Here is a 24,129-nt window from a genome sequence, read left to right as displayed (position 1 = left end):
ATGTTAAAGGCCCCCCCCCCCCTCTCTCTCTCTCTCCATACCTTTACACAGCCGAAGCTCCAACCTAGTGGAGAGCTGACCTAAACCACCCATAGAATAGGGAGGAGGGGTATTTTCATGATAACTTTTTGCTTTCTACAGCACAACAAAGGTTATTGAACTCCAGCAGCACCCCTGTGGAAGACAGAAGTGGTAGATTCCTTCCACCATTCGGGAGTGTGGAGAGAACTAAGGGTTAACTGGGGCTTTCTGAAAAGTTTAAATCCCCTCCCATCAACAACTCCCCCTGGAATGGTCTCACCCAGGGGTTCACATGACGTGCGTGTGTGTGTGTTTTTTCTTAGCAATATATAGGACCATGTTTAGATAGTCCAGGAGTTCTGTTGGATAGACAGCCAATTGGCAGCAACCCTCTCGCTCTCTCTTTTTTCTCTCTCCCTCTACCTTCCCTCTCTCAAGAGAACGAGCTGGGATATAAAGCTCTCACTGGAAATTTTATCTCAGTTTTTTTAGTGGTTCTGAGCACCTGCCTGTGTCAAAATGAGTGACGCTCTGCTGGATGATGGGTCCTTCATGTTCACTTCGGAGTCTGTTGGAGAGGGACATCCAGGTGAGTGTTCACCTGGCTGTATTCTACCTGCTCTTTACCTGCTCAATATCTTCTCTCTCTCTACCTGCTCTTTCTCTACCTGCTCTTTCTCTACCTGCTCTCTCTCTACCTGCTCTTTACCTGCTCTCTACCTACCTGCTCTCTCTACCTGCTCTCTACCTGCTCTCTACCTACCTGCTCTCTCTCTACCTGCTCTTTCTCTACCTGCTCTCTATCTACCTAATCTCTACCTACCTGCTCTCTCTCTACCTGCTCTCTCTCTACCTGCTCTTTCTCTACCTGCTCTCTCTCTACCTGCTCTTTACCTGCTCTCTACCTACCTGCTCTCTCTCTACCTGCTCTCTACCTGCTCTCTACCTACCTAATTGCTCTCTCTACCTGTTCTCTCTCTACCTGTTCTCTACCTACCTGCTCTCTACTTAATTGCTCTCTCTACCTAATTGCTCTCTCTCTACCTGCTATCTACCTACCTGCTCTCTACCTGCTCTCTCTCTCTACCTGCTCTCTACCTCTCTCTACCTGCTCTCTACCTAATTGCTCTCTCTACCTGCTCTCTACCTGCTCTCTACCGACCTGCTCTCTACCTAATTGCTCTCTCTACCTGTTCTCTCTCTAGCTGTTCTCCCTCTACCTGCTCTCTATCTACCTGCAATCTACCTACCTGATCTCTGTCACGCGGAATGACGCTGTTGAGACGAAGCGGGTACGGGGAGTAAAACATTTAATTATAACAGACAGAGACAGGAACAGCGTCAGAAACAAATTCAAAATACAAAAACAATGCAATGCAGCAGCGGGGAACAGAACTGGGGAACAGACAAATATAGGGGAGGAAATAACAGGTGATAAGTGAGTCCAGGTGAGTCCAATAACGCTGAAGCGAGTGACGAGGGAGGGCAGGTGTGAGTGATGATGGCAGGAGCTTGCGATGCAGGGTAATCTGGCGCCCTCAAGCGCCAGGGGAAGGGAAGAGCGGGAGCAGACATGACAATCTCTACCTACCTGCTCTCTCTCTACCTGCTCTCTCTCTACCTGTTCTATCTCTACCTGTTCTCTTTCTCTACCTGTTCTCTCTCTCTACCTGTTCTATCTCTACCTGTTCTCTCTCTCTACCTGCTCTCTCTCTCTACCTGTTCTCTCTCTCTACCTGTTCTATCGCTACCTGTTCTCTCTCTCTACCTGTTCTATCTCTACCTGTTCTCTCTCTCTACCTGTTCTCTCTCTCTACCTGTTCTCTCTCTCTACCTGCTCTCTCTCTACCTGTTCTATCTCTACCTGTTCTCTCTCTCTACCTGTTCTCTCTCTCTACCTGCTCTCTCTCTACCTGTTCTATCTCTACCTGTTCTCTCTCTCTACCTGTTCTCTCTCTCTACCTGCTCTCTCTCTCTACCTGCTCTCTCTCTCTACCTGTTCTATCGCTACCTGTTCTCTCTCTCTACCTGTTCTATCGCTACCTGTTCTCCATCTACCTGTTCTCTACCTACCTGTTCTCTCTCTCTACCTGTTCTCTCTCTCTACCTGCTCTCTCTCTACCTGTTCTATCTCTACCTGTTCTCTCTCTCTACCTGCTCTCTCTCTCTACCTGTTCTCTCTCTCTACCTGTTCTATCGCTACCTGTTCTCCATCTACCTGTTCTCTACCTACCTGTTCTCTTTCTACCTGTTCTCTTTCTACCTGTTCTCTTTCTACCTGTTCTATCGCTACCTGTTCTCTCTCTCTACCTGCTCTCTCTCTACCTGTTCTATCTCTACCTGTTCTCTTTCTCTACCTGTTCTCTCTCTCTACCTGTTCTCCATCTACCTGTTCTCTACCTACCTGTTCTCTTTCTACCTGTTCTCTTTCTACCTGTTCTCTTTCTACCTGTTCTATCGCTACCTGTTCTCTCTCTCTACCTGTTCTCTCTCTCTACCTGTTCTATCTCTACCTGTTCTCCATCTACCTGTTCTCTACCTACCTGTTCTCTCTCTCTACCTGTTCTCTACCTACCTGTTCTCTTTCTACCTGTTCTCTTTCTACCTGCTCTCTACCTGTTCTTTCTCTACCTGCTCTCTCTCTCTACCTGTTCTCCATCTACCTGTTCTCTACCTACCTGCTCTCTCTCTACCTGTTCTATCTCTACCTGTTCTCTACCTACCTGCTCTCTCTCTACCTGTTCTATCTCTACCTGTTCTCTACCTACCTGTTCTCTATCTACCTGTTCTCTTTCTACCTGCTCTCTCTCTACCTGTTCTATCACTACCTGTTCTATCTCTACCTGTTCTCTACCTACCTGTTCTATCTCTACCTGTTCTCTACCTACCTGTTCTCTTTCTACCTGCTCTCTCTCTACCTGTTCTCTACCTACCTGTTCTCTTTCTACCTGCTCTCTCTCTATCTGTTCTATCTCTACCTGTTCTCTACCTACCTGTTCTCTTTCTACCTGCTCTCTCTCTACCTGTTCTATCTCTACCTCTTCTTTCTCTACCTGCTCTCTATCTCTACCTGTTCTCCATCTACCTGTTCTCTACCTACCTGCTCTCTCTCTACCTGTTCTATCTCTACTTGTTCTCTCTCTACCTGTTCTATCTCTACCTGTTCTATCTCTACCTGTTCTATCTCTACCTGTTATATCTCTACCTGTTCTCTACCTACCTGTTCTCTACCTACCTGCTCTCTCTCTACCTGCTCTCTACCTGCTCTCTCTCTACCTGTTCTCTCTCTACCTGTTCTATCTCTACCTGTTCTATCTCTACCTGCTCTCTACCTACTTGCTCTCTACCTACCTGCTCTGTCTACCTGATCTCAACCTACCTGCAATCTATCTACCTGCTCTCTATCTACCTGCTCTCTACCTACCTGCTCTGTCTACCTGATCTCAATCTACCTGCAATCTATCTACCTGCTCTCTATCTACCTGCTCTCTATCTACCTGCTCTCTACCTACCTGCTCTGTCTACCTGATCTCAACCTACCTGCTCTCTACCTACCTGCTCTCCCTCTGCCTGCTATCTATCTACCTGTTCTCTATCTACCTACTCTCTACCTACCTGCTCTTCAACAGTACTCCCACTCTCTAGCTGTGGCCCCCACAGCAATAGCCTGTACCTGTCATATGTAGTGTGAATAGTGACTCAATGTTGATAATGCACATTATACATTTGATGCATGGCCACAGTTTGACACAATCATGGTTCAAGTGTATATAGCACCAGGTCAATCAATCAATCAAATCAGGTGGGTGCAATTCATTATCAGGTAGGACAAAAAAACAGCTTTAGTCCGGGCCTCGTAGGGTAGCATCTGAATATCCCTGGTATATAGTATGTTATACAACAGGTAGGTCAAATCCTGAATGCTGATTGGTTAAAACCGCATTCCAGCTGGCTAACGGTTAAAACCGTTACCACCGGCTAAATCTATGACGTTAAAATGCCTATTTACTCGGTTCCATCTGACTGCACAATCCACTGTCTCATCAGCCCAGACAAGCAATTTATCAACTTGATCTCTACTATAAAAAACATCTAAACATTATCTTACATTTCTTTTAGAGTAACATTTAGTTTTTAATAGTGGAGATTTGTATAAACCTTGCTGTCTGTCTCTCCAACGTTTGCAACAATGTTTCGATCTCCTGCTGTCCCATAGTAATGAACGTGTCATGAGTCGGGACAAGACAGACAGGCAGGCAGCGTTTCTCAGCTGGTCAAAATCATGATTCAGCTGGCATCATTTTTATGGATATTTTAAAAAATTCAACTGAAAAAGGTCAAACGAAACAAAGTGCAGCTAGTTTGCAGTCTTTCCAGCTTCCGTTTGAAGTGATTGTGTTGCTGTGTTGTTGGCTCCTCTGAACAACAGTGTCCTGACTAGAGAGCACATTTTCTATGCCAGGTGAAATAGCGCCTCATTAGCTCATTGTTATGGATGTATCCAAAGAAATGTCACTAGAAAACAGCTTAAACAAACGCAAATGCAGCTACTTTGTTGTTATTCTGGCTGCACTTTTTGATGTGACTAAGTTAGCCGTAGTTGGCTAGCTAGCCAGCAAGGGATATTAATGTTGCCAGCCAGTATGGCAATGGAATGAATGACTGGGTTGCGTCCATAGATACAGAACAAAAAGAATGAACGACTGGGTCGCGTCCATAGATACAGAACAAAAAGACTGAACGACTGGGTCGCGTCCATAGATACTGAACAAAAAGACTGAACGACTGGGTCGCGTCCATAGATACAGAACAAAAAGACTGAAAAACTGGGTCGCGTCCATAGATACTGAACAAAAAGACTGAACGACTGGGTCGCGTCCATAGATACAGAACAAAAAGAGTGAACGACTGGGTCGCGTCCATAGATACTGAACAAAAAGACTGAACGACTGGGTCGCGTCCATAGAAACAGAACAAAAAGACTGAACGACTGGGTCGAGTCCATAGATACAGAACAAAAAGACTGAACGACTGGGTCGCGTCCATAGATACAGAACAAAAAGAGTGAACGACTGGGTCGCGTCCATAGATACAGAACAAAAAGAGTGAACGACTGGGTCGCGTCCATAGATACTGAACAAAAAGACTGAACGACTGGGTCGCGTCCATAGAAACAGAACAAAAAGACTGAACGACTGGGTCGAGTCCATAGATACAGAACAAAAAGACTGAACGACTGGGTCGCGTCCATAGAAACAGAACAAAAAGACTGAACGACTGTGTCGCGTCCATAGATACAGAACAAAAAGACTGAACGACTGGTTCGCGTCTCTAGCAACCGAACCGATAGAGTGAACGACCAGCCGGCTTGGGTAGCAACTCTAGATTTGTGTCGGGACTATATCTTGTGGAAGAATGAACTAGTATGAATAAATTAATCAAAATAAAGTTTTTATTTTATTATTTGAATATGTTGGTAACCCGTTGTATATGTGATAATGCCCTCGAAGCCGGTGTCTGGAGGATATATTTGCACGGAGGAAGTTACAGCTGTTAATCTGTCTGTGTTCCTTGAACAAACACTTACACATTTACTATGAGAGCATATGAATGGTATTCCATTGATAGACTACCCCATTGACATGTGGCAGGCTCTCATCATTACCACTCTCTCCACCCCGCCCCTCCCTCTGTCTCTCTCTGTCTCACTCTTTCTCTCTCTCTCTCTCTCTTTCTGTCTCAGTCTCTCCACCCCCCCCCCTCTCTCTGTTTCTCCCTCTCCACCTCCCCTATCTATCTGTCTCTCTCTCTATCTGTCTCTCTCTCTCTGTTTCTCCCTCTCCACCTCCCCTCTCTATCTCTCTCTCTCTCTCTATCTGTCTCTCTCTCTCTGTTTCTCCCTCTCCACCTCCCCTCTCTATCTGTCTCTCTCTCTATCTGTCTCTCTCTCTCTGTTTCTCCCTCTCCATCTCCCCTCTCTATCTCTATCTGTCTCTCTCTCTCTGTTTCTCCCTCTCCACCTCCCCTCTCTATCTGTCTCTCTCTCTCTCTCTCTCTCTGTTTCTCCCTCTCCACCTCCCCTCTCTATCTGTCTCTCTCTCTCTGTTTCTCCCTCTCCACCTCCCCTCTCTATCTCTCTCTGTTTCTCCCTCTCCATCTCCCCTCTCTATCTGTCTCTCTCTCTATCTATCTGTCTGTCTGTCTCTCTATCTGTCTCTCTCTCTATCTGTCTCTCTCTCTCTGAGGGGGATGTTGAGTAGAGGTCTGATGTAGAGTTGCATGGCTGAGAGAGCGGGGGAGAGAGAGTGACGTGTGTGTGTGCAATGTTACTGTTTAATTTGGCTGTTATTGTAACGTGTGCATTCTGATACAGCAACCAAACGGTCTGATGTCTCCCCTCCAAACAGGTTAAATTCACATCCAATCAGAAGTGCTAAAACCTACTCTGCCCTCTTTGGGCTAGATTAACCAAACTGGTCAGAACCTGTGTTGACCCTCTGCTGACCCTGTGTGAGAATACCTCCAGAAATATACACAGTCACACACATATACACAGATGTATACATACCCTCTGCTCAGGCAGACTCATTAAACACAAATGCGTGTTTTGGAGCATGCCCCTGGCTTTCCGTAAATACTTTTTATTTTTATTTTTATTGTGCCGTCTGTTTTGCTTAATATAAGGAATTTGAAATGATTTATACTTTTACTTTTGATACTTAAGTATATTTTAGCGACTCCATTTACTTTCAATAATTAAGTATATTTTAAACCAAATACTTTTAGACTTTTACTCAAATAGTATTTTACTGGGTGACTTCACTTTTACTTGAGTCATTTTCTATTAAGGTATCTTTACTTTTACTCAAGTATGACAATTGAGCACTTTTTCCACCACTGCAGTCACATCAGGAGAATAATGCCACACCACTGAAGCCAAACCATGAGATCACACCAGGCCAAGTGGAGAACAAATACAAATGAAATTGTTAGGGATGTTGCCACAACAACAAAGTATAGGCCTATACTTCTGTCACGTTCTTCGTATGGAGGAAGAGAGAAGGACCAAGGCGCAGCGTGATACGAATACATTCTTCTATTTATTTAACACGAAACGAAGAACACTTAAACAAACTAATCAAAACGAACGTGAAGCTATATATATAAAGTGCAACAAATACATAGACAATAACCCACGAAATCCCTAAAGAATATGGCTGCCTAAATATGGTTCCCAATCAGAGACAATGATAAACAGCTGCCTCTAATTGAGAACCAATCTAGGCAACCATAGACATACAAACACCTAGACTAGGTAACACCCCAGAAACATACAAAACCCCTAGACAAGACAAAACACATAAATCCCCCATGTCACACCCTGACCTAACCAAAATAATAAAGAAAACAAAGATAACTAAGGCCAGGGCGTGACAACTTCATTTGTATATCTCTGTGTTCTCGGAAGCCTGTTTGATTTCTTAAAGCTAGTCCTTAGTTGCTACATCCATTTTTGGACTTAAATTGATTCTTGAAGAATATAACTTATAAATGCCTCATGAGCTTTGTAAATAACAAACACTGTATAGCCTCAAAACATAGTTAAAACTGAAATGTTTATATAATTGATGGTCAGTCCTCTGTCAATGAATATGAGTGGTTACATTTCTCCAGACCCACCCCTCAGCTTCTCTCTCTCTCTCTCTCTCTCTCTCTCTCTCTCTCTCTCTCTCTCTCTCTCTCTCTCGCTCTCTCTCTCTGAAGGAAAGCCACCAGGTTCTCTGCTACAATGTGCCGTTGGCTTGGCCTTGCAGACAGGCTTTAGTACACACTAGTGCAACTGATAACAACTATGAGGTCTGTACTGTTCCCACACATAGTGTAAACTGGTTAGGCTTCCTTCCGTCCACAGTGGAAGAGATAGCATAGCTACAATGTTGCATTGCATTGAAGAATGCTTTATCCAGTGGGGACATGTACCCAGCTTTGTCCACTGGGTACATGGTTGTTTGTAGCTAGTTGGCCGAAGCAGACACAACTGACACCCAGAAGTCTTTCCAAGCTATTGTTCCAATGTCCAACTGTTCCACTGATAATCAACATCATATGTACCCTGTAGTATAATATTATAGTCCATTAAAATGGGATGTTGGTGTTGAAGCAGACACATGCTACACGTTGCTTCAGAGTGGTCAGACAGAGAGGGAGAGAAGATGAATGCAGGGGACTGTAGTATTGTTCTACCACTGCTGTGCAGTGACACTGGGACAGTTTGAAAAACACACTGGGAACTGGAATGAGACCCCAAACATTCCCAACACTTTCCCCACTAGATCTTTAATATTCATTTGATCACTCTGTTGTCGCAGATCATTTTCCTTCGCAGAAGGAAATGCAAATTGTAGTGTATTCAAGATTTAAAAAGGCTTCTATAGTTTGTAATTTCCACTTTAAAATGTCAGACTTGATTTGCCCTGATGAAATATGTATCAACCCGTACAAAAATGGCCATGAATTATAATTATTCACATTTCCTGTTGCTGCAGGATGATTTTTTCTGCTGTGAGAGGCAGGGTCAAATCTGTACAGTGCAAACTGGACTTCACCTTGAACGAATAACGTACTGTAAATCAATGTTACATAATACATTTAGCCAGTTACAATTTGACTCAATCCTTCATGCAGCATACTGTATAAGCCTGCATTCATACAGAGCTGTTTGACTGTGTGTGGTGGGGAAAACATTGGTTGTGAAAAATACTGCTCTTTTGTACTCTGGGATTATCCCAGCAAAAGGAATGTGTCACTTTTTAAAAGTTTCACAAGTTCAATGGGTACAATCCTGTTCATGAGGAAATTATTAATTCGCATCACGCTCAAATACACTTTGTTTCAGTGTGCTTATGATTCAAGCCATGTGCTGGGTGGCGGGCCTCTCTAAAGACTAATTTGTTTATTCTTGTCCTCTTTCTATCCTTTGTTCTTCTCCAGACAAGATCTGTGACCAGATCAGTGATGCTGTCCTGGATGCTCACCTGAAGCAGGACCCAAATGCCAAGGTCGCCTGTGGTGAGTGAGGGTGGAGGGATACATTTAAATGAAACACAGAATAACAAGATGTTTTGTGAGTGAGGGACAAACACATTTGAATGTAACATCCAGAATACACGGTTGCTTGGGTTGGGGGACATATTTAAATGAAACACAGAATACAAGGTTGCTTGTGGTAAATTAGAGGGAAGGGGACACATTTAAGTGAAACACACAGAGCAACAAACAATAACAATGTTCCAAAAGCATTTCACCTTTTATTCCTACTGAGTTATGTCTGAAGCTAGCACTTCTTTCTACTTTGTTTGAACTCAAACCCTTTCATATTCTCTTACATAACTTCTTAACTTCCAAGAAATAACTCAAAGAAATAAACTATTATAACAGTTGGGACACAACACATAAGAAACCCACTGACCCCATATTGGGATATTGACCTAATGACACAAGTGTACATTCTACACTATGAACTCAAAAAAATAAATTACATTTACATTTAAGTCATTTAGCAGACGCTCTTATCCAGAGCGACTTACAAATTGGTGCATTCACCTTATGATATCCAGTGGAACAACCACTTTACAATAGTGCATCTAACTCTTTTAAGGGGGGGGGGGGTTAGAAGGATTACTTTATCCTATCCTAGGTATTCCTTAAAGAGGTGGGGTTTCAGGTGTCTCCGGAAGGTAAAGTGATAAATGGTTGTTATTGATCCCTAGCTAAATTTTGAAATACCTTACGAATCAATGACACACAACTTGTGACACACTTACATAGAATACCACTGATCTGAAGATATAAAGTGTCCTAGGTTGTTCTTACATAAGTACAAAGTGTCCTAGGTTGTTATAACACAGTTCTAAAGTGGTAATGCTTATCTTCACCCTGCGTAGAGACGGTTTGTAAGACTGGCATGGTGCTGCTGTGTGGAGAGATCACGTCCCGGGCCAACGTAGACTACCAGAAGGTTGTCAGAGACACCATACAACACATCGGTTACGACAACTCAGACAAAGGTGAGAAACAGGCTTCTGTTGTATCAAACAGGTATGTTTTCTACTGAAACGGATTGGTCTATATCCATACTGTAGTGTAGGAAGCACAATCCAGGGAATCAGAAACATAGAGGGGTAATAATAATGACTCTCTTTCTCTTGCTCTTTCACTTCCTCTCTCTCCCCCCCCTCTCTCTCTCCCTCCTCTCACTCTCCCCAGGTTTTGACTATAAGACGTGTAATGTGTTGGTGGCTCTGGAGCAGCAGAGTCCAGACATCGCTCAGGGTGTCCACATCGACAGGAAAGAGGAAGACATGGGAGCTGGAGACCAGGGTCTGATGTTTGGCTACGCTACTGACGAGACAGAGGAGTGCATGCCTCTCACCATCGTCCTGGCTCACAAACTCAATTCCAAGATGGCCGAACTCAGACGCAACGGAACCATCCCCTGGCTCCGCCCCGACTCTAAAACACAAGTGAGACTGAGAGAATTACCAATGAACTCTCTCTCTCCCTCATTCTCTCTCTGAGGGGGATATGTGAGGATAGAAGTGGTGTAGGGTTGTATACAGGCTTCTCATAGCAGAGAAAGAGAGAAAGGGAAAATAGAAAAGGGGAGAGAAGTAAGGAAGAGAGAGAAAGAAAAGTGAGAGGTTGCACTAGGAAGTTGTTACCATGAGTCCATTTGACTAGTCTGTTTATACCGCTGAGTGGGAATGAGTTGACCCCTAACCCCATGTAGTAAGACTAGTCTGGAGTAGAAGAGACCGGCTGTGCTCTCGTAAATCACAGCAAAGGGTCGTTATGATCTCTAACCCCCTAGTTCCTACCTCTCCTCCTAGTTCCTACCTCTCCTCCTAGTTCCTACCTCTCCTCCTAGTTCCTACCTCTTCTCCTGGTTCCTACCTCTTCTCCTGGTTCCTACCTCTCCTCCTAGTTCCTACCTCTTCTCCTAGTTCCAAACTCTCCTCCTAGTTCCTACCTCTCCTCCTCGTTCCTACCTCTTCTCCTAGCACCTACCTCTTCTCCTAGCACCTACTCCCTTCAACATTCACAGATCTGAAAGGACTGGATAGGTGTCAGTAATGTGGTGGAAGCTCCACTGAGTTTTCCCTACACTACATGTCTTAGGTTCAAGTTGGGAGAAGGGGCAAGGAGCTGAAATGGAACAGACCAACATCCAATGGATTCCTTCCTCAGGCAGCTGTAACCTAATGGGCAATTCTCGAGTTCCTGAGATTCCTGTGAGCGGGAAGTGAAGAGGGAAGGGTCTCCAATTTAAGGGGTATTTTTGAGGGGGGCTGGAAGAGGACTGTCCCAAAATAGGACCTTGTGAGAGGGGTTACATTCAGGTATTTGGGGGTGGAGGGTCTGAGTTGAACTCCAAATGCCATAAACTGTCATTTTTGAGGTGATCAATCTCCTGTTGGGTGAGCTCCAATTGATTGGTTGATAAAGCTATTAAAAAAATATATAAAATCCATCCACGTCTGAAGTTCAGTTCAGTTCACCAAGGCCCTTAGAAAACTTTATTGATATCCAAAAACATTGACAGTATCTTGCCTTCAGGACTGAGAAACACAAAAACAAATCCACAACAGAACATCCCTCATCCCTCATCCCTCTCTCCTCTCCTCCCTCAGGTGACAGTACACTATGAGCAGGAGCACGGGGCAGTGATCCCTATAAGGGTCCACACCGTGGTCATCTCTGTTCAACACGATGACTTCATTGGCCTGGAGGAACAGAAGGAGGTGCTCAAGGAGAAGGTATGTGGTAGATGCTACTGCTAGGAAGATGATTTCAGTACTCGGCCAACGTATCTGTATGTGTGGCCCTGGTGGTGAACGCAATGTAAAGCACTTTGATGCCGAGTGAAATCTATTATGCTCCTCCCACCAGGTGATCAAGGTAGTGGTTCCAGCTAAGTACCTGGATGATAAGACCATCTACCATCTTCAGCCCAGTGGACGCTTCGTCATCGGAGGACCCCAGGTGAATTTCAGAACCTAAATGGGTGCAATCACGCATGTGAACAAACACAAGTTTACTCACCTCACCTTCACACACACATCTCTCATTCTTTAAAGACCAAAGGGTATTATGCAAGATCAGATCTTAAAGCAACCATAATATCAACCCCCTCTTCCTCCTCTGCCAGGGTGATGCTGGAGTGACGGGTAGGAAGATCATCGTTGATACGTACGGAGGCTGGGGGGCCCATGGTGGGGGAGCTTTCTCTGGTAAAGACTTCTCCAAGGTGGATCGCTCGGCTGCCTATGCTGCCCGCTGGGTGGCCAAGTCCCTGGTCAAGGCCAAACTGTGCAGGAGGGTGCTGGTTCAGGTGAGGTCTCGTCACAGTTCTCTAGGTTCTCCACTTTATGGGTTCTCCTCCTCAATATAATACCAACCAAATACATTAGTTCTCCTGACAGATCTGACATCAGTTAATTCCTTTTTACTTTATACTGTCATGATTGTCACTAATGCTGTAGATTTCATCAGTGGTTTGTGTTAAGTCTCAAACGTTGACGTTAGCATTCAGGGCATTCTGTGTGTGTGACTGTAGGTGTCCTACGCTATCGGAGTGGCTCACCCTCTGTCCATCTCCGTGTTCACCTACGGCTCGTCACAAAAGTCAGAGAGAGAGCTGCTGCAGATCGTAAACAAGAACTTTGACCTACGACCTGGTGTCATTGTCCGGTAAACACCTCACCTTTGCAGTCACCCCAGCTGGTCATCAAAGGAAAACTGTTGTTTGTAACATGTAGTCGTAGATCATTGCACACATCACTATTAAACATAGAGGTTTATATCAGCTCGAAGGTCATATTATTAGCTCAATTACGGAACCCATCTTGAGAGCTGCAAACACCTCTAACGTTTTAGTTCACTCAGTTCACGTTAGTCATGCTTATCATGTCATTGACAGATTTGTGTGGACTTTTAAGTTACTCAAGCAGTCGTAGTGTACATTCGTGTAGCAACTGCAACTGATATGTGTTTTATCTCTCTCTCCACAGGGAACTGAACCTGAAGAGGCCAATCTACCAGAAGACAGCGTGCTACGGCCACTTTGGCCGGAGTGAGTTTACCTGGGAAGTCCCCAAGGAGCTCAACTACTAAACATCTCCCCCTCGTGGTCAAGTATATAACAAGCTCTGAAACACCCCCGTGGTCAAGTATATAACAAGCTCTTAAACACCCCCGTGGTCAAGTATATAACAAGCTCTTAAACACCCCCGTGGTCAAGTATATAACAAGCTCTTAAACACCCTCGTGGTCAAGTATATAACAAGCTCTTAAACACCCCCGTGGTCAAGTATATAACAAGCTCTTAAACACCCCCGTGGTCAAGTATATAACAAGCTCTTAAACACCCCCGTGGTCAAGTATATAACAAGCTCTTAACACAGGGAATCTCTATTCTCCCCCTCTCTCCTCCATCTCTTTTTCTATCACATTAAACACTTCAGTCAATAGAGAGGATGAACTCACTGTGATTTTAATCAGACAATCCACACATTTTCATTCAGATAAAAGGTGTCCTTTGTGTCTCACTTATGTGCCTTAGTATCAAAACAATGACATGTTAGAAGTATTACATATGCAGAAGTATTTATTCACACTCACTCTGGACAAATAGTGATTCCATTGTCACTTCTGCTATTAAACAAAGAAACAAATTAAATTAATAAATAAAGTTAAATATATATATATATATATATAAAGCAGAGCATTTAGCCTCAAAACTGTGAATTGGTGATGTGCGGTTTGACTCATAACCAGCAATCGGGTTTAGGGGCATGAAATACAGTATTGTGTGGATGAAGGGCGGGTGAGTGGCGGGCAGGTTGAATAAAGAGAAAACAGTGCATTAAAAATCCATAAATATATAATTATTGTGCAATTCATATCTATGGGCTATTTTTATCTGGCGTTAGTGCATAGCCTGCGCGCCTAACTGTAGTGTGCCAAATACATGCAAATGCTCAAATGCTTTTGGGAATTTGGACAGAAAAAGTTTGTCGACCCACTGAGGCAAAAAAGGACAATGTCGGAGTTTAATTCAATAAGAGAAAAGCTGAGAAATTGAATGTTGAAAATAAATAGAAGGGAAGGCCAGGGAAATATTTGGTAACAGTGCCAGCTATGTTATGTGTGATAATTGTGAGGCGCTATACAAATTCGATAGTCACAAGACCTGGACTTCAAAATGCACGTCAAGGGAACTGTTCGGTTCAGATGGGTTAAATGGAAAAGTGACATAACTGTAGGTCTACAACCCTTAACATAACCTGATATAATATTAACTCCTGAAAAATGAAGCATTTGTTGCAGTAAAATTATACACCAAATGTACATTTTGACTCGTAACAGGAGTGGAGAAATATTATGAGTGAGACAGAGTGAGCGGTTAGGGTCCGTCTGTAAAGCTGGAGGTGCTATCTTTATCAGCATCATAAAAGCTGATCGTATTTCAACCACATAAAATATGCATCCAAGCCGAACTGAAATCTTATCAAAAACATGTTGGGTCATTTTAACATTTTAACAGCTTTTAATTTCCTGAAAACCAATCAAACTGATTTTATTTGGGGGGGATCCCTTTTTTTTTGGTATTGCACCGGCCCCTAAACGTATTTTCTGCAATTGAGAAGCAGAGATGAAAGAGAAAACAAACTTTACTAATGTCAACTGGATTGAAGCATTCATTCTATTGATTTATGCACAGCATGAGGGTGTTCAATTAACACACACCTTATTTGCAATATTCACAGAATGCCTTGCCTTTCGAGTGAATTGTAGAGTTACCACCCATGACTATTTGTTAGTGGCAGAGACATGGTTGTTGCATTCATCCATCAATCATGCGTTCCTGTGACTTTCACCAAGTGTGATTCTAAGCAAATATGTTATTATTGTTTCACACAATACAACACATATTTCATAAGGCCTGCAACTCACATCACTATATATTGCTAAATGATGTGTAATTCCGATTGGATTCCAGACAGATTGGGAATATCCAACATTTGGAATTTGTACTCACCCGCAACCTGCATTTATAATGACTGCCGGGTTAGGAAGATTAAATGACTGCCGGGTTGGGAAGACAAAAATATCAAACTACCTAAAGCGTTTCACTGTAAGGTCTACACCTGTTGTTTTCGGCGCATGTGATAAATACAATTTGATTTGATCTAAACTGGAATACCATTACAGTAAAAGGCGCAAGAAATCCAAGTAACAGATTGGATTAGTTTCGAAAAAGTTATGTTATTTATGAGTAGCATAAGATTAATTAATCAATCATCAATCAATGTACATGCAAAAACATATTGAAACATGTTGACAGCAGATGGGAGTTTTATTCATAACATTGCTAATTTAGCTAGCTAACATACATTTTGAGAAAACAAGCTATATTAACTGGCTAGGTAGTAACGTTTGGTGGTCAATGAGACTGAGAGCTAGCTAACCAGCTGAGCTAGCAAGCAATGTAACAAGTATCATTTCGGATTTGAAAAATACTCCATCAATTTGCTCTGCATTTCAGGAGTCACAGTAGCAAATACTCCTGGTGCACTATTCAATGATTTAGCCATTTAAACATGACTTTTGAAGAAAACCCTGTTTGTGCCGTAGCCCTCACTGGCTTTCATGTGATTTAGGGTGCGTTCGTAAATTCAATCAGGAGTGCCAGAGTGCGCTCAGAGTGCTCTCAGGAAATTCATAAATTCAGAGCATTGTCAGATTGTCAATTCGTAAATTCAGAGCGTTTCGTTCTCGCTGCGTTCAGAGCGGACACTGGACACTCGGGCCGAGAAGTAGGGTTGCTCGAGTGTTCTGGCCTAGCTTGCTAGTTACTTCCAGCCACAAACGAGAGAACAAATCACTCTGACCATTTCACTCGCCCTAGCAGAGCTGGTTAGGCTGTTTTCATGTTATCCAGAGCGTTGGTGACTGTAACTGCTGCAAGCTAAAATGTAATTACGCTCTTTTTTGCCGACGTTTACTGACACCGGCCATATTCAACGGGTGTTGAGCGTTCGTAAATCCGTCAGTTATTCTGCGCTCTGGTACACTCAGATGAGAGTGCTCTGAAACCAGAGTAGATAGCCGGAGAGAATGTAACCTTAAACGTGAGCTTTTCCGTGTGGGATGTCAGACTCGACGACAGTTGTTACCCATTGGAGCGCTGCGATTGGTTGTCAAACATTTTGGGGCGGGGCTTAGCTGAGGGTCAATTGTGACGCTCGTCACTACTTTTTAATGCTTTTTTATGTTTATTCAGAAAAATATACATGTAGTGATGTCTTATGGTTGTATTGTATTGTAATTTGAAATGTTATATTAAAACAATTAAATACTAAACGATTACAACAACAAAAAATATATATATTATCCCCTCCACTCTGTCCATATCACCTCAAGATGGTGCTATAAATCCTGTATTGGTATTCATCCATAATCGAAGCGGGATATGTATCTGCGGGGTCAAACCACAACCTTCAATCAACCAAATATTAGAAGGGAGATCACCCTCTAACTTGGTTTTCGGATGTAGTTACAACTCTTATCTTTGCTCTGTATCAAACTGGTTTATATTATATGTAGATTTGTAAAGATCAAATTCACAAGTCTTAATTTTGTAATTATATCATCAATACTGCAGGACAGTTTTTACAATGCACTACTACTATTACACAACACCAACAACAGGTATGCAGTCAGACGACACAGGTCTCTTATCCCAGGGAGGTTTTGAGCTGTATACTGTACCTCTTACCAGTGTGTTACAGTTGACCAAATCTAGCAGTAGAAATTGCTTTGAAGAATAAGGCTTTATAACCACTTATAAGGCATCATAAGGATGCTTAATAACTGTTCTTAAGGCCTTATAATACTTTATGATGTGTCTATGAACCCCTGCTCAGTCCTGTTTGACTAAATGCTATTTGTATCTTCATCTGTAGTCTAGAGCTATTGTAGAGCTGCTGCTGGGATCTCGCTGTAAACAATATTTGCCGCCTTGAATGAACTGTTCTCATCTCTGATGGCTGATAAGGTTTGATGTATTTAGTATTCTGACTTGATTGTGAGTTAATTGTTGTGATTATTTTACTATAGGCATAAATAGTCTATGAATAAATTGCCAAAGTGCATGCTGCCAACAGTAGGTATATTATTTTGTGGACATCTTAAAGTTTCTAAATTTGTACAATTGTATATGCCTGAGATGGTGCTTTCTGAGGATAATAACATTGAGCTTCCCAAACAAACATGACAGAAGTATTTTATGTTGACAGAATTTCCCTCTTTCTTCCATTTTCTCAAACCATTTGAGACATTCACTTGAGTCTTATTTGAAAAGCAGTAATAATCTCTCTCTCGCCGTATAGAGGTATTTTGTATAGACTCTTGTCTGTTTACATTATAAGTCTTACTCTGAGTCACTGGGCCCAGTATTTTTCTTCCAAAATGTTCCAGAGTGCAGAGTTAGTGAAACATTAAGGACTTGAAATACCTCACAGATGCTTTACCTGCACATTGTTAAAAACCATCCTGAAGGGGTTTCATTTTATCTACATAAATGCGGGTGTTTCTGCCCTTCTTCACCCTCTGCTCCGGAGTCATTGTAGCCTTGTGATGTATTCAGCTGTACTGATCTAGCTATCATCTCTTCCTCTGTCCCAACCTTGTTGTCCTAAGGAAGTTTGCCCCCCCGCCCCTCTTTACCTAGAAGTTACTGTATGCTGTTCTCGCCCCACCCTCAAACTCACAGTCCTAACAGTTGGCGTATAAACCTGAAAATGTAAATAATTGTTCACAATAAAAATATTTTAAAACATAGAAAGCTGTGTATAGAGCATGTTTGGGTTGTTATGCATGGTGTTATTGGTTTTTATTACATCCACATTCCTCAGAAACTTGGTATGCAATGTGTCTACATATCACTGTTCCAAGTTAATATATTATATAGTAGAAAGAGGAAGGGAAGCGCTACTAAGGTACACAATAGTACATTTGGTAGACAGAAGGTGCTCTTTGGTAAAAGGGGTAAATTGGTCATCAAAAAGAAAGGACCAAGGCACTCTTCATATAATTGATTAAAATGCCTTTATTGGTCTTTTGAACATGCCATACCAATAAAGGCATTTTAATTAATTATATGAAGAGTGCCTTGGTCCTCCTTTTTAATATATTATATATGGAACTTTGATAACTTATTTGTATAATTTCCAAGACATGTATTTTATTCCATTGACATAATTAGGTAGGCGAGCTGACAAGGTAAAAATCTATTGTTCTGCCCGAGCAAGGCAGTTAACCCACTGTTCCCCGGGCGCCGAAGATGTGGATGTTAATTATGGCAGCCCCCCGCACCTCTCTGATTCAGAGCGGTTAGGTTAAATGCCAAAGACACATTTCAGTTGAAGGCATTCAGTTGTATACCTGACTAGATTTACTCCTTTCCCTAGCAATGAATTGTTCATAGAAAGGGGATGAGAGGGTGAGTAAAATAAACTAAAGATGTTAATAAGATATTACTTTATTGATCCCCAGAGGAGGAAATGTGTAAGAGATGGGGGGGGGACAAGAACACTGAATGATGAAATACAGGTTAAGTTATTTTACAGTTTTATTGTAGAACAATTTAAGGCAATTATACATTTTCTTTCTCTCATTATAACAAACACTTAACCTGGAACATCTTTCTTTGGTTTCGTCAAAATAAAAAGGCACATACATGTTCTCTACATTTCAGTAGACGATGGCACTATTTTAATTTGGATATCTGTAGGTAGGTAAGACCTTAATGAACATACCAATGAGGACAACAGCTAGATAGAGGAATGTTCTCTACTCTGTGTGAGTACACGTGTACCAACTTAGAGCCTTAGAGAGACCTTTGGATGTAAAAATAAAACGCAACCAAACTTTAGCGATTATCCATCAACCGTATTGATGATGTCTGAATGAAGCACTTATAAACACCACTGCTATTTCTACAGTATAGTGTTGACCTTCTTTAATAAAGCATAGAACCAGCTCCATATGTAAATATATGGTTCTGTATAGAACATAGAACCAATGGAACCATGGCGTGACCAACAGGTCAGATATGGGCAGAGCCAATGGCACTACAATATTGAAAAGTAAAATCAACCCACTGGTCAAAACAAGTTCCCTAAATCACAATATACTTTAAAAAGTGAAGTTTTGTTTAGAATCACTGATTGCAGCCAGCTGGTGATGTAACAGATTCCTGAGAGGCAAAAGTTTGATCAGTAAACAGAGAAACAGAACATTGACAAGGGTCATATTCATTAAGACATGTAACAGAAAATGTTTTATAATGTTCCAAAATTGACTGTGAAAATTTGAATTTTTCATTGGACAGGTAGTCCAGTTAGTCCCTCCCTGTTTCAGCCAGTTTATTTCCGTTTGGTAACTAATGACCACGATGCTCAGCGTAGACATTAACCCTGGCCCAATCCTAACCATTAAAGAGGAAATATGCTAAACTGACCCTGGATAAGTATCTAGGTGAAAACATCATCCTACTTCTTGAAGCTCTCTCATATGATTTGATAACCTTTGGCAGAGTAAGTCAATACTTGGTAAGTGAGATTTATTAAGACAGTTTCAAGAAAATAGCATTTAAAGGCCACTTGAAAACAATTAAAATCAGAATTCAATTCATTTTCTGGCACTAATATCCCCCATACAGATAGATGATGAACTTCATGTTGGGGATTGGTTGGCATAGCATTCAGTCAGAATACACAGGCCTTATACTCATCCAACAGTTGATAAGGCCACTTTGAACCAGTTGATAGCAATAGAAGAGCATGGTGGTCCCGTGTGGCTCAGTTGGTAGAGCATGGTACTTGCAACGCCAGGGTTGTTGGTTCGATTCCCACGGGGTACCAGTACGAATGAAAATGTATGCACACACTACTGTAAGCCGCTCTGGATAAGAGCGTCTTCTAAATGACGTAAATGTAAAAGAGCTCTGTGCAGTAATCTGTGTCTACACTAAAAGGCGCTAATGGACGGACCACTTTCTCCCTCCACAAACACCAGTCTACTAATGTTTACTATTAGATTAACTTCATCAGTAAGTGACAAACTGTCTCAGAATCACTTTCAAGCTGTTGTGATGAATGTAAAACTATAGGTTCTACATATCGTTCTGCAATCCACCGCCGCTAGGGTGGCAGGTAGCCTGCGCTTAGAGCATTGGGCCAGTAACCGAAAGGTTGCTAGTTCAAATCCCGAGCCAACATGGTGAAAAAGATTTTGATCTGCCATTGAGCAAGGCACTTAACCCTAATTGCTCCAGGGTCGCCGTTGATGTTGGCTGTGACCCCACTCTCCACGGGTGTCTCAGCCAGAGTTGGGATATGCACAAAAAAAATATTTTTATAATAATAAATCACATGCGTATTAACACATACTTGTACATGTATGAAATAGGACAAATATAAGCACCACCAATTTATTATTCATTATCATAGCTAATGTGGCAGCTTTGAAACAGTGGAGACAGATTTGCATAATAAGATCTCTTAGCACAAGCTCTGAAATGCAGGAGGATAGTTTGGCACAGTGTAGTTCCAGGCAGGAGAATGGATACGGATGGTTTTCTACATTCTATGGAAGAACAGCAGCAAGTAGAAGCTCCATCCCGTTCCCTTTTGTCCCTATGCCAGGATAAGCTAAAGGAACAGAAAGCCAAAGCCAAGAAGATAACCCGGGTGTAGGACTGTTCTGTAGTTTCAGCGTTCAACAATACATTGTACCCTTGCAAAACAACTGACAAGTTGACTGAGACGGTAACACGCCGTCTGGGACGGTAACAAGCTGTCTGAAGCAGAAACAGATTGACACGCAGGCTGACAAATAGAAAAAAGGGAGCTCTGAAATAGAGAAGGCGTGTCCACTCATTGTTTCTTTGACTATAAATAGATTCTCTATTTTTCAGACTTTTTCAGATTTTCTGTGATTTAATTCGATCAGCCCAGGCACAGCTCTGGCTTGTATTAGCTGGTTTACAGTTGGATTCTTCCAGTCCTCTTCTCCCCTCCCAACATCCATAAGTTTAGGTTGAACTTTACAGTCAACATTTATAAAATACAAATGTTTTGGACATTACATATAAAATACTATTGGAGGTTTGGCTTCCCATATACTCAAGTTTATCTAATAACCATGAGGGAAAAAAACAGATATTTGTAGTCTGCATTACAATGTCCAGCTTTATAAGGCATGTTTACATAGCTTCAGTAGAAAAATAAGGTAATTCTGGCAGCCAGATATTCCCAGGTTTAAACCCGGGTTTCAATGACCAAGATACTGTTAATCAGAAAAGCATCCATGTCATGAACACATTCGTTTTAGCTAGTCTTTCACTACATGTGAGGAGAGTCAACTTAACCATTTTAAATATTCCATTTGGCATATTGGGAGCTATGTGAGACCCGGGTGTCATGGTATTGTTATTGTGCGTTTTAAAGAACAAATGACGGCAGCTTTTTGCCTTGTTGTTTGGACTCTAGAACTGGGGGTCTGCTGTCTGCTCACTAAACGGTCTCTGAAAATAAAGAGATTTCATGTGCAAATCTAACATTACACAGGCCTAGCTCTCCCACACAGCCAGTATCTCTTTTCTCTAATGCATTCCTCTAGTTTTCCTTCAGCCTCTCTTTCTCATGATATAGCCTCTCGCTCTCTCTCTCTGGCCGTCTGGTGGCCTGCCCTCCTCTCTTAACCTGCGTCCAGACGACAGTGACGTCAGACAGCAGCAGGGAAAACTTCCTGTAAAGCACCACTCCTCCTTTGGCTGGAAAAAGGGGGAATGAAAGAAATGGAAAAGAGGATTTGGTTCCTTTAGTGACGTGCAAACACAAGCATTGTCTTTTGAGGCTGGGACAGGGGAACAGTACCAACTCCCATCTGCCCCATAGTGTCTACTCCACTCCCCCGGGATTACGTGGCATTGGCATAGTCGACTTCACACCATGCAATGGTGGTGTTTTGGCAATGGATACTCAGAAGTCCCTCCACCTCCCCCAGATTGATAATGGTACAGGCAAGCTCTCTGGCTTCTCTCCCAGGGACTACAGCATTGACATGGACTCAGGGGGGTGTGGAATGGGACCTCCTAGGGACTCCACTTTGTGGCCTCTCCTGTTGGGCCCCAGGGCTCCCCCTCTGGCTAGCACCATCACAGTATCTCCTGTGACGCCGGTGAACTCGAAGGCAAAGGTTCCGTAGAAGAGCATGATGATGATGCAGAATACCCACTCAAAGATGGCCGACGCGTGCTGCAGGACGAAGCTCTCCTGGATAAAGAACACGCCAGCTAGAGGCAAGAAGGTCAAGGAGCAGCTCTAACAGAGTTACAGACAGTGACTAACCCACCTAGAGGCAGGGAGGTCAAGGAGCACAACTAACAGACAGACTGACTGACATGAGAAGAGGATGTCCAAGTCCCAAAACAAACCCTAGCCCGGGCCCTATGCACTAGTGGAGAGCTGTAGAGAGTGGATGTATCCTATATTGGACTACAGCAGCAACATTCCTATCCACCTTCAACTCCCTATTTCATACCCTCTCTCCCCCCACACTCTCCAGCTCCTCCACCCCCCTCCCCACCCTCCAGCTCCTCCACCCGCCCCCCCCCCCCCCCACCCCCCGGACAGGGCAGGGCCTTGGTTGTGAAGATAACACAGATCTTATTGAGTCTTTTGCAGTAAAGGATACTAAGCACCAGGGTGATGAAGGCCAGTAGTGTCATGCCCAGTCGTAGGTGAGCCAGGCTGTATTCTCCCTGAGTCTTGGCCAGCCTGTAGGTTAGAGCCGACTGAAGACACACAAACAGCATACTGGTGGGGAACGCTACCCCTGCACCCACATAGTGGAGGATCTTAGCATTGTCCACCTGGGAGGGAGGGAGCGAGCGAGAGGGAAGGTAGAATGAGAGAGATGCATTTATTAGCATAGGCTTGATTTTCATTGTCTCAATGGGCATTGAACAAGGCACATACTAAATACACTGAAGACGTCACATTGAAACACATGATGGCATATGATGCTAGACAAAAGCCCCCTCTGTTCCAGCCTCTAGTGCTGCTGTGGCTCAATTTGGCCTGAAGAGGGCAGCAGCAGTCAGTCATTGAAACTACTGAGTCAGGTAACTCAGTGACCCTGCTGTGTTGTCAATGGAGTCACCTGTTACTTTTATTCTTTCTTTAGACAGAAAAAGATACTGTAGAGACAGGGATAGAGGGAGTGGGAGCGAGAGAGGGTGGGGGCGAGAGAGGGGGGGAGCGAGCGAGAGAGGGGGGGAGCGAGCGAGCGAGGCCTCAGTGGCACCAGACAGACCGATGGAACCTGATAACAGAACACACACTCAAAGCAGCTTTAAACAATGCAGGGTACTGACCAGACCAAGGGGACCGACAGAATAAATGTTTGTTTGTGTCAAGTCACCTTTAGCAATTGGTAGTTCCCCCAGAAATACTACAATCCATATGAAAATGACAAGTTAGGCTAGCTATTATTAACTAAGACAAAGGTCTAATTTATCAGACCAAAGGCTTCGGTTACAGTAACAGCTTTCCGTTGCCCTCACTAACTCAGTATGAAATGACAGTAGGTTTTCTAGGCTCTTCCTTAAAGACCAAATTAATTACATTTCTCTCTATGGCTCTTCCTATAAAATCAAAGACAAAACAGCCAGAGATGACAGCTACAGTATATAATTACTGTTGACATACAGATAAAGACAGCTTGCAGTGCAGTAACACCTCTCCCTCCTCTCATCCCTCTCCTCGTTAGCAGTGTCCGTTAGGTAAATCCTATTGCTTCTGGTCCAACACTTTCCTATTTAGCTGTCACACACTACAGCGCACACAGACACGAGTTGAGGAAAGGAAAGTACAGCCTTTCTGCAAGTCTTTCCAATGTAAACCCCTTCAGCTAGCCATATGTTCTAATGCTGCCCGCCCAGCCAAAGTCTGCAGTTGACTTTGGCAGGCAGTAAAT

General features: G+C 42.9%; 2 protein-coding genes across 2 annotated transcripts in view; one reads left to right on the top strand and one right to left on the bottom strand.

The window, feature by feature from the left end:
• Positions 1-365: 365 nt before the first annotated feature.
• On the top strand, positions 366-17,246 carry LOC139562479 (S-adenosylmethionine synthase). The gene is made up of 9 exons (XM_071380206.1): positions 366-610; positions 9,013-9,090; positions 9,966-10,088; positions 10,288-10,544; positions 11,712-11,837; positions 11,971-12,063; positions 12,230-12,412; positions 12,638-12,771; positions 13,092-17,246. Exons 1-9 carry the CDS (start codon positions 541-543, stop codon positions 13,192-13,194), a joined length of 1,167 nt encoding a protein of 388 aa, XP_071236307.1. The 5' UTR covers positions 366-540; the 3' UTR covers positions 13,195-17,246.
• Positions 17,247-20,564: 3,318 nt separating this feature from the next.
• Positions 20,565-24,129, bottom strand: part of LOC139562478 (transmembrane protein 150A-like) — a 50,791-nt gene continuing 47,226 nt past the window's right edge. The window contains exons 7-8 of the mRNA XM_071380205.1: positions 22,846-23,023; positions 20,565-22,444 (exon numbers count right to left, since the gene is read on the bottom strand). Of these exons, the coding sequence (XP_071236306.1) occupies positions 22,200-22,444; positions 22,846-23,023 (423 nt within the window). The 3' untranslated portion in view covers positions 20,565-22,199. The remainder of the gene's footprint in view (positions 22,445-22,845; positions 23,024-24,129) is intronic.

This window comes from Salvelinus alpinus, chromosome 32 (assembly GCF_045679555.1).
Source record: "Salvelinus alpinus chromosome 32, SLU_Salpinus.1, whole genome shotgun sequence".
NCBI lineage: Eukaryota > Metazoa > Chordata > Actinopteri > Salmoniformes > Salmonidae > Salvelinus > Salvelinus alpinus.
This window is presented reverse-complemented; position numbering and strand designations above follow the sequence as displayed.